Genomic DNA, 13,094 nt, shown 5'->3' on the forward strand with positions numbered 1-13,094 from the left:
GGAAAAAAAAAAAAAAAAAAAAAAAAAAAAAAAAAAAAAAGTTTATGAGAAAAAAAATTAATGAGAATCCATGAATTTTCTGAAAACCCCTCATATTAATTGATTCATTAATTCATTTATGTAGTAGCTAACACAGGATAAAAGGTGAAACCCCAAAGTGGCTTAATACAAAAGCAGTTTATTTCTCACTAATTTCAAGTCCTAATGAGTGGCATGGCTTTCTCCTTCTTGGAGATCCAGGCTCCTTCCATCATGTGGCTTGTCAGTCTCTAGGACCTCAGAATCCCTGTTGGATCCTGTGCCTTGAGCCACCAGGTGGGGAAGGGAGAGAGCTCTGAGGAGCAGCAGGGAGGTTTGGATGAGCCAGGTGAAAGTGGGGGCTCATAGTCAGGTGGACAAAACTCTGTCATGTGGCCATACCCTTCTACTAGGAAGGCTGGGAAATGTAATGCAGCTGTGTGTCCAGGGGGAAGACAAAACAGAGTTTGATGAAAACATAGCAGTCTCTGCAACAATTCATTTATTTATTCAGCACATTTATTTAGCCTATATGGTAGTATGTAAAAATAGTAGGATGATTCCTGCCTACTTTATTTGTGTTTTTTGAGAGGCAGTGTGATGTGGTAGAAGGAGCCTGGACTTTGAGTCAGGTAGATCTGAGTTCAGACATCAGCTCTGCATATGCTAGTTATAGGATCTTGAGCAAGTTACTGAGTATCTCTGAGCTTCAGTTTCTGTAGCTGTAAAATGGGAATAATGCTTATTTGAGAAGGGTAGTATTTTGTTTGTGTGTTTTTGAGGATTAATGTATATCAAGCATCTAACAGTATCTCAAGCAGGTGTCTATCATGTACTCATGGGTGTGTGTGTATGTTACTACTATTACCATCACTACTACTACTACCACCACTGCACTACTACTGCCACTGTTATTATTACTACCACCACCACTATTACTAGTATCTCTTCTACTACCATATACAGTATGCTCTTTATAGTTTAACTCTTTGAACTATGCTATGGAAAAAACTTGGTTGAAACAGTTTTCCTTGAATAAAGATAATTGCTCCCTGAATGCAGGTTTGTTTATAATGATGCATACTATTTATCTGTAGGTCAGATTACAAGAAACAGCCTGTTTTGTTCTACTATATATCTCCGTATTGCCCAATATGGGGCTCATGTGTGGAAATTACTTTATAGTTATTTATTGAGTTGAATTGAACAGTATAGACTTACTCCAATGTGATTCTGAGGGCTAGGATTTTAACTGACATCTGTGCATATTGTGTTTCTTTAGATAATTTCTGCTGCTGAAACATTGACACTACATCCATCTAGTAAAATTGCTAAAGAAAACTTAGATGTATTTTGTGAAGCTTGGGAATCCCAAATTAGTGACATGTCAATACTGCTAAGAGAAATCAATGACGTGTTTGAAGGAAGACGAGGTGAGAAATTGTCCACATATTGAAATATATTATTATTTTAATGTAACCATTAGTTTTTTAATGTCAAACCTTAAATACCAAATGAATTATCTTATTATAACTTAATTGGGTTATTTTTATAGTAAAATATCTTCCACAGAAAAATTATGAAAATATTATTTTGTCCTTTATTTTAGTATCTAAGTAGTGAAATTTGTTGTATAACAATGTATAACAATTTGAATTAATGTTAACATTCTAGTCTTTCTATTGAAATTGTCATTTTATTTCTTCAAAATTGTTTTTGTTTTAGTACAAAAGCTCTTCTATAATACAGTAATTCTCTTACTTAATTTTACTAACTTCATAATGAAATGAATGTAGTTATTTGATTTTTGAATTGCTTTCCTTCTACTTGGATGAATCTATTTCCTTGATGACCACATAATCTTGGAATATTGCCTGTGGTGGGTAAGTTCATTGGTATTTTTACAACATGTAGAATAGCACCATAGAACGTATAGGAAGGCATCATTTCTATTCTTTATTTTAATGTCAACTGAAAGTTTTTTTATTTCTCATTGTACTGTTATTTATGTTTGTGTTTTTTTCCTTTCAAGTGGCTTGTTAGTGTCAAAGCATGCTTTTTTAAAAATAAAATGTCATTTACACTCATAACATCAAATTACATATTTATTTTTATTGAATATGAACATTTAAACATTTCATACTGAAAAATACTCATTTGGGATAAATGTTGATTTGCTTAAAAATAAGGGAATGACAGACTTTGTGGCTATGACACTATTTGTAAAGTATAATAATTGTTTAACAGGCTTCCACGTTTAAAGATTTCTGTGATAGCTAGTCTGAATGGCTAATCATTCTGATGCTTTGCTAAAGTTTTTCTAATTACATGGATTTTTATACGAGGCAAGTTTCACATATTAAAAGGTAAAGTGATATAATTGATCCACATTTAAGGAAGAAGGGTCACTTGGCCGTAGGAATTGTTAGGAAATGAAGAGAAGTGGCTTGGTGTGGAGAAAGGACACATAGCTTCAAAGAGCTGGAGCATCTGCAAGTCCCAGCTCTCTGACTGGTGTCAGGCAAGCCCTTCCCTGCTCTGGGCCTGAATATCCTCAGTTCAATAATGAAGGCCTTAGGCTAAGTGATATCAGAGATCTGCCATCTCTGAAAGTGTTTTGGGGGCACTACCTGAAGTCAATGTATTTTTGAACTCTGGCCCCATGAAGATACCCCTAACTGTGTCTCCATCCTGTCTGCCTTTTTAAAAAGGTTTTTTTTTAAAAAGGTGTCATCAGCCCATGAAAGTTGGGAGACTAGGGGAGTGCCAGAGAGTGGCCCTCTATTTTGGGGGGATGTGATTGCCTCCATGCACTTGTAAACATGTTCCGTGTGTGCTGTGGAAAGCTTTAATAATAGCTGCAGCCCTTCTGAAAACAGCACAGCTCCAGGCCTGGCCAGTGCATTCTTCTCTTTACCAGAGACCATTCAGCTTAGTGCGGGTTTCTCTCATACTGTGTCCAGTGCTGGATAAGCTTATATTTGCATTCATAAAAACTTGAGGTGTGGTTGAATTGTCATCACTTGTACTCTTTCTGTGTCCCTGGGCCAGCAAGTTCACCATCATCTGAACCTGGAACCAAACTTGAATTCCTCTCTTTGTTCTAGTCTCATAGACCAAGGGCCTGAGCTGCCTTGCTCATAGTGTCTGGGATCCTCAGAGGTTCTAAACCAGTCTGTCCTACCAGCATTTTGGTCTTTCTTTTCTCTTTTATTTCTATAAAAAATAAAAAAGATTTATAACAGGCTTTTTTGTTTTTCTAAAGGAAGATAGCTGTACCAGCCAGCTGCCAAACAAAAAAGAAAGATAGCAGTCATTTAACAGTTATTCTCTGCCTTAATTCTGGGCCAAGTTCTCAGTAGCAATTAGGATAGCAATTAGAGGTTGATAAACTTGAGAAGGGGGTTTTCTTCTATAAATACAAGTAAATCTCTTTCTTTCTTCCTTCCTTCCTTTCTTTTTTTTTGGTGCCTGGCCTATATAGAGATCTGAACCCTTGACCCAACATCACACTCTAACCGAGTGAGCTAACCAGCCAGCTCATAAATCTCTCTCTTAAAAAATAAACCCAAATTCCATTTTCCATCGAGGGATCTCTTCCTTCTTCTGAGATCTGAGTGATAGTTTCCTGCTGAGGGACAGAATTGGGTAGACGTTGAAAATCAGGTTCTGAATCCAGACTGCTTGGGTCCAATTCTGCCTCTTCTACTTCCTAACTTAATCTCTCCGTGCTTCAAGTTTTATGACTGCAAAATGGGGATAACTACCTTATATGGTGAGTGTGAAGAGTAAATAAGTTAATTCATAGTAAGTTCTCAACAACTGTTAACTCTATCAGCATCAGCATTGTGACCACCATTACTTTACAGTAAGGCTTAATAGATTATGAGAAAACATCAGGTCCAATTTTTTCCCCTTAATCTCACTCTTCCCTACTTTCTGACCTCCCTCTCTCCTTATCTCCTTTCTGCTACTCCATGGAGGCTTTGGGACTAGCCTGGCTGCACCATGGGAGATCTCTTCACCTGTGCCCAGTAGAAGAGTCTACCCTTGTTTCTCTGTACAAATGAAGCTCATCCCTTCTCCATTGGGGAATTGACACCTTCTGAAAGATTTCTCTCACTAGACATCTAATGCAACATTAATTCAGTGCTCCCATTTTTCTATCTCTGAGATTTGTCTTTCTCCTATCAAAATTAGCCTCTTTGAAAAGATAGGTAGCGAGGTTCAGTGAAAAATAAAAAGCATAGGCTGCTAGGGTTTGTGTGGGTAAACTTATAAATGTGTTCGTTCAGAGGTATATAACCATAAATAATATGAAGTTACTTCAAAAGGTTCATGGAAATATAGAATTAAAAGGTAATATGAATCTTTCCATGAACTTTTGACATACCCTCATATAACCAAAAAAATTACAATAGCTGCCGTCTATTGAGAATTTACTGTGTGTCAGGTACTTTGATAAGTGCTGGATATGTGTTATCTCATTTAAGCCTCTCAGTAACCCTGTGAGACAGGTATTATGTCCACATTTTATTTATGACGACTGTGGCTTGAAGAAGTTAATACGCCCAGTGTTCCACAGTAGGTAAGCTACAAAGAGCTGGACTCTGAAGTCTCAGTGATGCTGAGGATTAAAAGTTATCACCATTACACTCCATTACTCAAGCTGTTAAACTCCACTCCAGCCCTAAAGCAGTCTAATGAGAATGGACCAATTCTGTGAAAACTGCTCACTACAGCAGCTCTGAGTTTGCTTTTTTCCCCCTCTGAAGGACATTCCAGAGGTGACTGGGAGATCCACTTAGGCAGTTCAGAAGGTACAGAGCAAGGAACAAGCAGTTGAGGGACAGGAGTCTGGACTCTTGTTTTGGTCTACCACTTATTAGCTGAGGATGGGTCTGGCTAAATTACAGAAGTGATAACATGGGTATAGTAATCCATTAGTAATGGAGGCCTGGGCATATAACCTGGCCTTTTGTGTTTCAGTTTCTTTATTTTAGTGGATACAAGTGAAATAATTTGTCACAGTGCCTGCAATATAAGTGGTGACAGATATTTTCCTTTTGTTTTTACTATTATGTGACCTTGAACAAGTCCTTTAACCTCTATCCCTCAGGTTCCCATCTTTAAAACAAGGTAGTTATGGTAGACTAATGGGTATAAACTATGCTATCTATTCTAAGTAAATCATTGTGCAGTATATGTATGTATTGAAACAGCATACTCTAATACCCCACAACTATAATGGGGTATATACTTGTGGGGTATTACATGTAAATATTAAAATATTTTGAATAAAAAAGAAGGAAATTAGACTAGATCAGTGTAGGCAGATATACAGCATGAGTGTAGTCGTTCCTTATTTTTACTCTGTGACAAAAATTGCTGATTGATCATGATGTTTTTCTCACACAAAACTCACATATGGCCTCTCAGTCTGTCTCAGCACAGTGCTCCACCACCCACTATGGATAGACCAGAGATGAAACACAGGATCTTAAACTTGGTTTTGGACTACATGGTCACTGTGGTTTCTTTTACTTTCAAGCTGGATATTATGTAAATGATCTCTTCTTTAGGCTTAAGTAACCTATCCTCAAAAAATCAGGGTTACCTTAACTTCCTAAGGGATGGACAGAAACTGTTCTGTAGGTAGGAAGCTCTGCTGCTTTCAATCAGTGGGACACACCTGTTGTTTATTGGTAAAGTACCTCTCTGTTCAGAAAGGCATCCTTACATGGGGTTAATTGAGGTGGAGTTGGTCGATTTCTTGTACTGCATTTCTTCATCCTGATTTTTATCATGAAGCTCATGAGAATAGCTTTTTCCACAAAGAAGTCCAACTCTGTCTTGGCCATTATTGACTGGACTGAGTCCAGTACCACAGTCTTGTTCTTCCTGTTACATAAGATTATTGTGACAAACCTGCCCATTACCTTGCACCTGCACACTGCTTTTTATGCAAGGGTGTATTCTTCAGACCCTGATTTCTCTTTGCTGCTGTTATAACTCATGTTATGACTATTACTGAAAAGCCTTTGCTATATTCCAGCCACCTGAGTTCTCTTCTGCATACCTTGACTCCTGTGGCTGGCAAAATTATCAGACATGTTTGTAAGTGTCATTTAACCAGCCAACTAAGAGGCAAACATCATGCTAAGTAATGACAGGGAGACTTTAGTGTTCTCATACTTGAAGTTGGTCTGAGAGCTAGGTCATTGTCCACAATCACCCAAGACATTTCACGCTAGGACCTCCTGGGATTGTTTCACGAACTTGAAAATCAGTACTTGTCTGCCTGCCCTTCTGCCTTCAACTCATTCTGCCTTTTCAGCCAAACCTCCAGGGAGGCCTTTGTATTATAAGGCACCAGATCCAAAAATCTCCATTTTTCCTTAGTGATAAATATATGTCAGCATTTAGAATTTGAGATTATTTTAGACAAATAAATGTCAATAAGAAGCCTTTCATATAGCCTGCAGACTCTACCCCTCCTTTAAGGAAGCTGAATAGTCTAAGATGGTTCTGTTTGAGCCATCTTAGACTGATATGACTAAGCTTCAGTTTATAGGGACACACCTCCAACTAAACTATGTAGGGCAATTTTGATCATGGATGGCATATTTTCATAAACCACTTGCTTTTTTTTTTTTTTTTTTTTTTTAAATCAAGCCTCCTGCCAAGAATCCTTATTTGGATTGCAGTTCTGCAACTACTGTTCTCACATTTCTGGTAGCCCAGTTTCATAACCCTGCATTTATTTTATCACTTGTCAGATGGGATGCCACTAAAATGGGGAGTACAGGAAGAAGAACATGTTTGTAGATAAATATGAGCTTATTTTGGAGCGGTGTGAACCTGGAACAAGGGAGTGATCTGTTCAGACGAGAGATGATGGCCTAAATTAGGGCAGTGATAGTTGAAATGGAGATAAGAGACTAAGAAGAATTAAAAAAATAACATTGGTAGGCTTTGTTGGTCAATCGAATATAGAGGAGGGAAGGGGAAGAGTTGGAGAATGACAGTTGGATTCAGATTAGAATACTTCAGCCCTGCTCCTGAGTTTAGTTAATAATCTGCCAATTCTTTAGTGGTTAGGGATTCATTTTTTTTTTTTTTTTTGTCTTTTTCCGTGTCCGGCAACGGATCGCAACCCTCAGTGTCGCCCCCATACCGGACCAGGACCGGCAACGGATTGCAACCCTCGGCGCTGCCCCCGCGCCTCGCTCAGCCAGTGAGCGGGAACCGGTCTGTATGTGGGATCCGAACCCTCGGTGGGAGCGCCGCCGCGCTTCCCAAGCGGCATACTAGCACAGTGCGCCACCGGGCCGGCCTAGGGATTCATTTTAAGTGGAACTTGGGACATGAGTTTTTTTCCGATTGATCATGTCCATACAGAGCTCCTTTAGAACCTAATTATAAGTATTTCTTTTTTTTTTTTTGTCCCATGTAAAGATGACCGGTAAGGGGATCTTAACCCTTGACTTGGTGTTGTTAGCACCATGCTCACCCAGTGAGCAAACCGGCCATCCCTATATGGGATCCGAACCCGTGGCCTTGGTGTTATCAGCACCACACTCTCCCGAGTGAGCCACAGGCCGGCCCCTAATTATAAGTATTTCTTTTCTTTTTTTTTTTCTTTTTCTTTTTTTTTTCCTTTTTGTCTTTTTTACTGACCGGTAATGGGATCGCTACCCTCGGTGTCGCGCCCGTACCGGGGACCAGCAATGGGATTGCAACCCTTGGTGTTGCACCTGCACCGCGCTCAGCCAGTGAGCGGGAACCGGTCTCCACATGGGATCCGAACCCTTGGTGGGAGCGCCGCCGCGCTCCCAAGCGCCGCACTCTACCAAGTGCGCCACCGGGCGGCCCTAAGTATTTCTAATGTGGAATAAGTTAGCACATTTTCAGTGACATAATAAGGCTTTTCTATTCTTGGGGAATGAGGTTTATTTTGTAGATATACTGAAAGGCTTTAGATAATGAAAATGAGGACAGTGCTTCTCAATTAGGTTTTCATTATAAATCATTTTAGTACCCCCTTAAGATCAGAGGGACTTTTGAGCTTAATCGTGCACTTATCTGGAGATGTAAGCTTGGAAGATGGCACAATTGTGGTGTTGACTAAACAAAGGATTTAGGGAATATTAAACTTCTTTATACCTCTATGAGGACAGTGCTTTGAACAATTCTAACATATCAAATATCTGTACCAAGTATACTTTTCCATAATATTCCTGTTTTTCCAACTACTTTTCATGTTTATAACATAATAGAGTTTGTTTATGCTACTTCTTAAATTTGATATAATAGCTAAACATAATTGAGCTGGTTTATTCTTCTTCTGCTTAGAATCAATGGCAATAATTAGATTGGCATGGAGATAACAACTATAAAATCAATTATAAAATAATCCAGATCCCTCGTTACTATTATCTTCCTTTTTCTTGTATTATTATCAGCTTGTTTTGTTTTTATTGGGATTGGGGGAAAGAGGGATAACCTTACCTGCATGGCATTTGGAGGAGGCCTAAATGAAGAATGATCAATTTCGCAATTATCCTCAAATCTGTATAAACCATTCTGAGTCTAACTCTAAAGAATGAGAATAGGGAGAAAAACAAAGTACCTGTAAGAGGACCACAGGGATTGGAACCACCAAGTGATAAATACCACTAGGTGGGTGATAGTGGTAGCAAATCAGATTCTATAAAAGCTCTATTTTCATTGTGTTTATTTCTCTTTACATTCTGATTCCTTTAACTCTGTTGCATCTTATAGATATCAGAGATGATGAAACAGGTGGCTTCCTCTTCCCCCTTTTAGAGAGTAAAAGTAAACATTTCAGGATCATGGGCACTATGGAGGATCACAAGGTTAGATAATACAAGATTAATCGCCCAAGCTAACTATATTTAAGTAATGATTAAGCTCTCTTTTATAGCATATTAAGACCACTTTTGAGGGGTGTTATGGTCAGGATTCAGACTCTGAATTAAGATATATGATGAATTTTGAGGGGTGTCCAGTTAGTTGGTTAGAGGTGTTATAAATAGCAAGGTCAAGAGTTCAGATCCCTGTATAGGCCAGCCACCAAAAAAAAAAAAGAAAGAAAGATCAATGGTGAATTTTGAGATTTTGAGTGACCTGAAGACCATCTTCTGTTAGTCTTCTTGCAGCTGAATAAGGCACTTTTTAATTGAGGGCTTGGAGAAAAGGCATGAAAATAGCTTTTTCCTCTTTAAGGTTTTTTTCCTCTCACAATTCTGAGATCAGAAAGCCATTAATAAGATTCCCTTACAATTCTTTTTTTTTTTTTTTTTTTTAAAGATGACCGGTAAGGGGATCTTAACCCTTGACTTGGTGTTGTCAGCACCACGCTCAGCCAGCGAGCTAACCGGCCATCCCTATATGGGATCCGAACCCGTGGCCTTGGTGTTATCAGCACCGCACTCTCCCGAGTGAGCCACGGGCCGGCCCTACAATTCTGATATTACAAAGAAATTGTTTGAATCACAAAGCTATTTCCAAGTACCATTAGCTGACCCTTAGCAACAATTCATCTTGTAGGGCCAGCCTGTGGCTCACTCGGGAGAGTGCGGTGCTGATAACACCAAGGCCACGGGTTCAGATCCCTATATAGGGATGGCCGGTTAGCTCACTTGGGAGAGCATGGTGCTGACAACACCAAATCAAGGGTTAGGATCCCCTTACCAGTCATCTTTTTAAAAAAGAAAACAAAACAAACAAACAAACAAAATTTATCTTATAGATCAGCACTATCCAATAGAGATAAAGCATGAGCCAATTATGTAATTTAAAATTTCTAATAGGCACAAGAAAAATGAAAAAGAAACAGATGAAATTTGTTTTAATATTAGTTTTTATTTAACCCAATATATACAAAATATTATTTCAACATATAATCAATACTTAAAAATAATTAATAATATATTTTACATCCATTTTTTGTACTAAATCTTCAAAATCCAGTATGTGTTTTACACGTATAGCACATCTCAATCCTGACTAGTCACATCTCAAGTGCTCAGTAGTCACACATGACTAGTGGATTCTATATTCAGTAGTACAGTTCTAGATGAAATTTTACTTGTTCTTTTTGTTTTTTCTGTTCTTTTTAAATTTTTTGTTTTTTTAAAAAAATATTTGTGTATACTATTCTGTGTCTAACAGGTTCTCCCTGTTCATGTAATAGTCATCCTATTAGAAAAGGTGTAATTTAGTGCTCAAACATTATATTTATTTCTATTATGTTGGACCATACGAAATTGATGTTTCTGTATTTCAAAATGGTTTAATGTCAGTAATTCCATACGATTCAACGTACTATATTATAGCTGAATACATTTGTTTTCTTTGAAGAAGCAATTTTCCTTCAAAAAGTAATTACTGTTCAAGTCTTATCTTGAACTTCTACCCTGGATATCATAAATTAGCTTTTTAAAAAATCTATCATCCATTGTAACCTGACTACACACACACACACACACACACACACACACACACACACACACACACACACGATCTTAAAGCTGGAAAGATAATAGATTGGGCAGGGCTGAAGTGGGCATTGCATATCTCCTTCCTTTCCTCAGTTATTGTCCTTTGTGCTGTGTGTCAGTTCATAGCCAAAAAAACTGTTATTTGCTTTATTTTGTCTCACTCTCTTAATGCTGGGGTTGTCCTCTTCCCTGACGAGGGGAATACATTATGAGGTTGGTTGGAAATGATTTGGTCTGGTACTTGCTGAAAAGGAAGCGGCACTGATAACTAATACCGGTAAAAGAAGAATCCGGTTTCATTAGAGGCTGGCTGCTGTAAAAGGAACATTGTATGAATAAAGCTGATTGTAAGTGGAAGTAAACGTCTTTGAGACATTTTGCCTGTCCCTTTACATTGGGAGAGGTGGAGACCAGCCAACATAAATGCCTTAGAGATAAAGGCAGCATAAGTGCAGCTGTTGACAGACTTCATGTTCACCAACCAAATCGCACTTTTATTTCTGAATCACATGTAATTGATAGACTAAAAGATCAAAACTAATGTACTGACATTCCTATTTATTTAATATTTTAAAAGTTAAATGTGAATAATAGAAAAAAAATTTAAAGTTATGTGTGTTTTTTGTAGGAGAGAAGTATGGCTACCTTTCACTTCCAAAGGCAATGGTAAGTAGAAAATCATGTACATTTTAGAATGTTTTTATTCAGAATTCAAATTATGGTCTTGTTGCCTATTGCTATTTCCTCCCCAATCTCCATATTTGACATTATAGGAAAAAGAATATTAAATGTTGACTGTTCAGAGTTGTTTTTCTGGGTGGCAATCTAAATGTGGCCAATACTCAGAATATTTGTGTCATGTTTGGGGTTTGAGGGGATAGGTAATTTGTGAAGTCAGAAGTCATTTTGTTCTCCCTATCTTGGGTCTAATTTGCAAGGTCACGTTGGAATCATTTTCTGCAAGCTAAGAACTTTCATATGTTTTCTACCTAGATGAAAATATGCCATATATGTGAGAAGGAGATACAGGATGATATATTAGTTCGGCACTGGTCCTCAGATCCCTTTTGGGAATGAAAATTTCTGTTTTCTGGCTAATACCATTTTAACATCAGTCAGGTGACATTTTGATGACCTCAGCGATTCATTTATAGAGATCATTCTAGGGAAATTTATAGTTTTGAATAAAATGCAGGATATGCAAAGCAGAGATGATGGTAAAAAAGAAGCAGTTATCAAGGAGGATCATTCTTCTAAAACCAAAAAGTGTCCTAATAACTCTAACTTCAGAAGTAGAGGAAAAACAATGGACTGTGTGGAAGTAGCTTCTGAGCAGGAAGTAATCATGACAGCAAATGAGAAATTCAAAGACTTGTCAATTATACCTAGTATAAAACTATACCCATTTTCCAAATCGTAAAGAAAGGAGCACTTTGATGGCTCACAGTATGAATATTTATAACAAGTCAAATGTTTTATGTGAGATGGACAAAAATAATTTATTCATGCATTCATTTATTCATTAAATGCATCTTGATAGCCTACTATTTGCCAGGCACTATGCTAGACACTGGTGAAATAATGAAAAAGATGCTAAAATATAAATTCCACAGATATGGATTTTAAAAAATATTTTGCCCACTGTGGCATTCCCATTGTCTAGAACTGCCTGGTACAAGTTTGACACTCAGAAAATAATTTGATAATTTGTTGAGTCAATGAAAAAGACAGGCATGGCCTCTGCTACTGTGAAGCTTACAGTCTAGCCCAGCACTGTCCAGTGAAAATATAATTCAAGGCCCATATGTAATTCAAACTTTATAGTAGCCATATTTAAAAAAAGAAATGTGAAATTAGTTTAATGGTATATTTTATTTAACCCAATACGTCCCAAGTATTATCACTTCAACACATAATCAAAATACAACTATGGAAATTTTTTTTTTTTCGTCCTTTTTGTGACCGATAAGGGGATCGCAACCCTTGGCTTGGTGATGCCTGTACCGTGCTCAGCCGTCCCTATATAGGATCCGAACCTGCGGCGGGAGCGCCGCTGAGCTCCCAGCGCCGCACTCTCTCGAGTGCACCACGGGGTCGGCCCAATTATGGAAATCTTTTATAGACTTTTTGTCATACTAAGTCTTCAAAATCTGGTGTGTATTTTACACTTATAACACATCTCAATTCAGATTAGCCACGTTTCAAGGGTTCAATAGCCACATGTGGCTAATGGCTATTATAGGATAGTATAGGTTTAAACTTGTATAAAAAGAAAATAGAGGAGAGAAAAATTATTGATGATTACTAATAGTGACAATGTGGTGAAGAACAGATGGTAAGTATCAGAAGAGAGAATTGGCAACTAAGGGGTAGGAAATAAAACTTTGGAGTGTGGGGATGTATAAGATAGTGGGAACGATCGATGGTGTAGGGGAAGAACAAGTGATAAATCAAATCCTCAGATTTTAAAAAGGGTATGTAATTAACTAATTAGTGTATTTTGTGAAGAGACTGGCACTTAATACTGAAACACAGTATTAGAAAACTGAA

At 37.7% G+C, this 13,094-nt stretch overlaps 1 protein-coding gene across 1 annotated transcript in view; it reads left to right on the forward strand.

Moving 5' to 3' along the window:
- CTNNAL1 (catenin (cadherin-associated protein), alpha-like 1) overlaps positions 1 to 13,094 on the forward strand; it is a gene marked incomplete at its 5' end in the record, with an annotated part of 46,541 nt that overhangs the window by 22,448 nt on the left and 10,999 nt on the right. The window contains 2 exons of the mRNA XM_008587199.1: positions 1,301 to 1,451; positions 11,173 to 11,210. Coding sequence (XP_008585421.1) covers positions 1,301 to 1,451; positions 11,173 to 11,210 — 189 coding nt within the window. The remainder of the gene's footprint in view (positions 1 to 1,300; positions 1,452 to 11,172; positions 11,211 to 13,094) is intronic.

This window comes from Galeopterus variegatus, unplaced genomic scaffold, assembly GCF_000696425.1.
Source record: "Galeopterus variegatus unplaced genomic scaffold, G_variegatus-3.0.2 Scaffold4278, whole genome shotgun sequence".
Taxonomy (NCBI): Eukaryota; Metazoa; Chordata; class Mammalia; order Dermoptera; family Cynocephalidae; genus Galeopterus; species Galeopterus variegatus.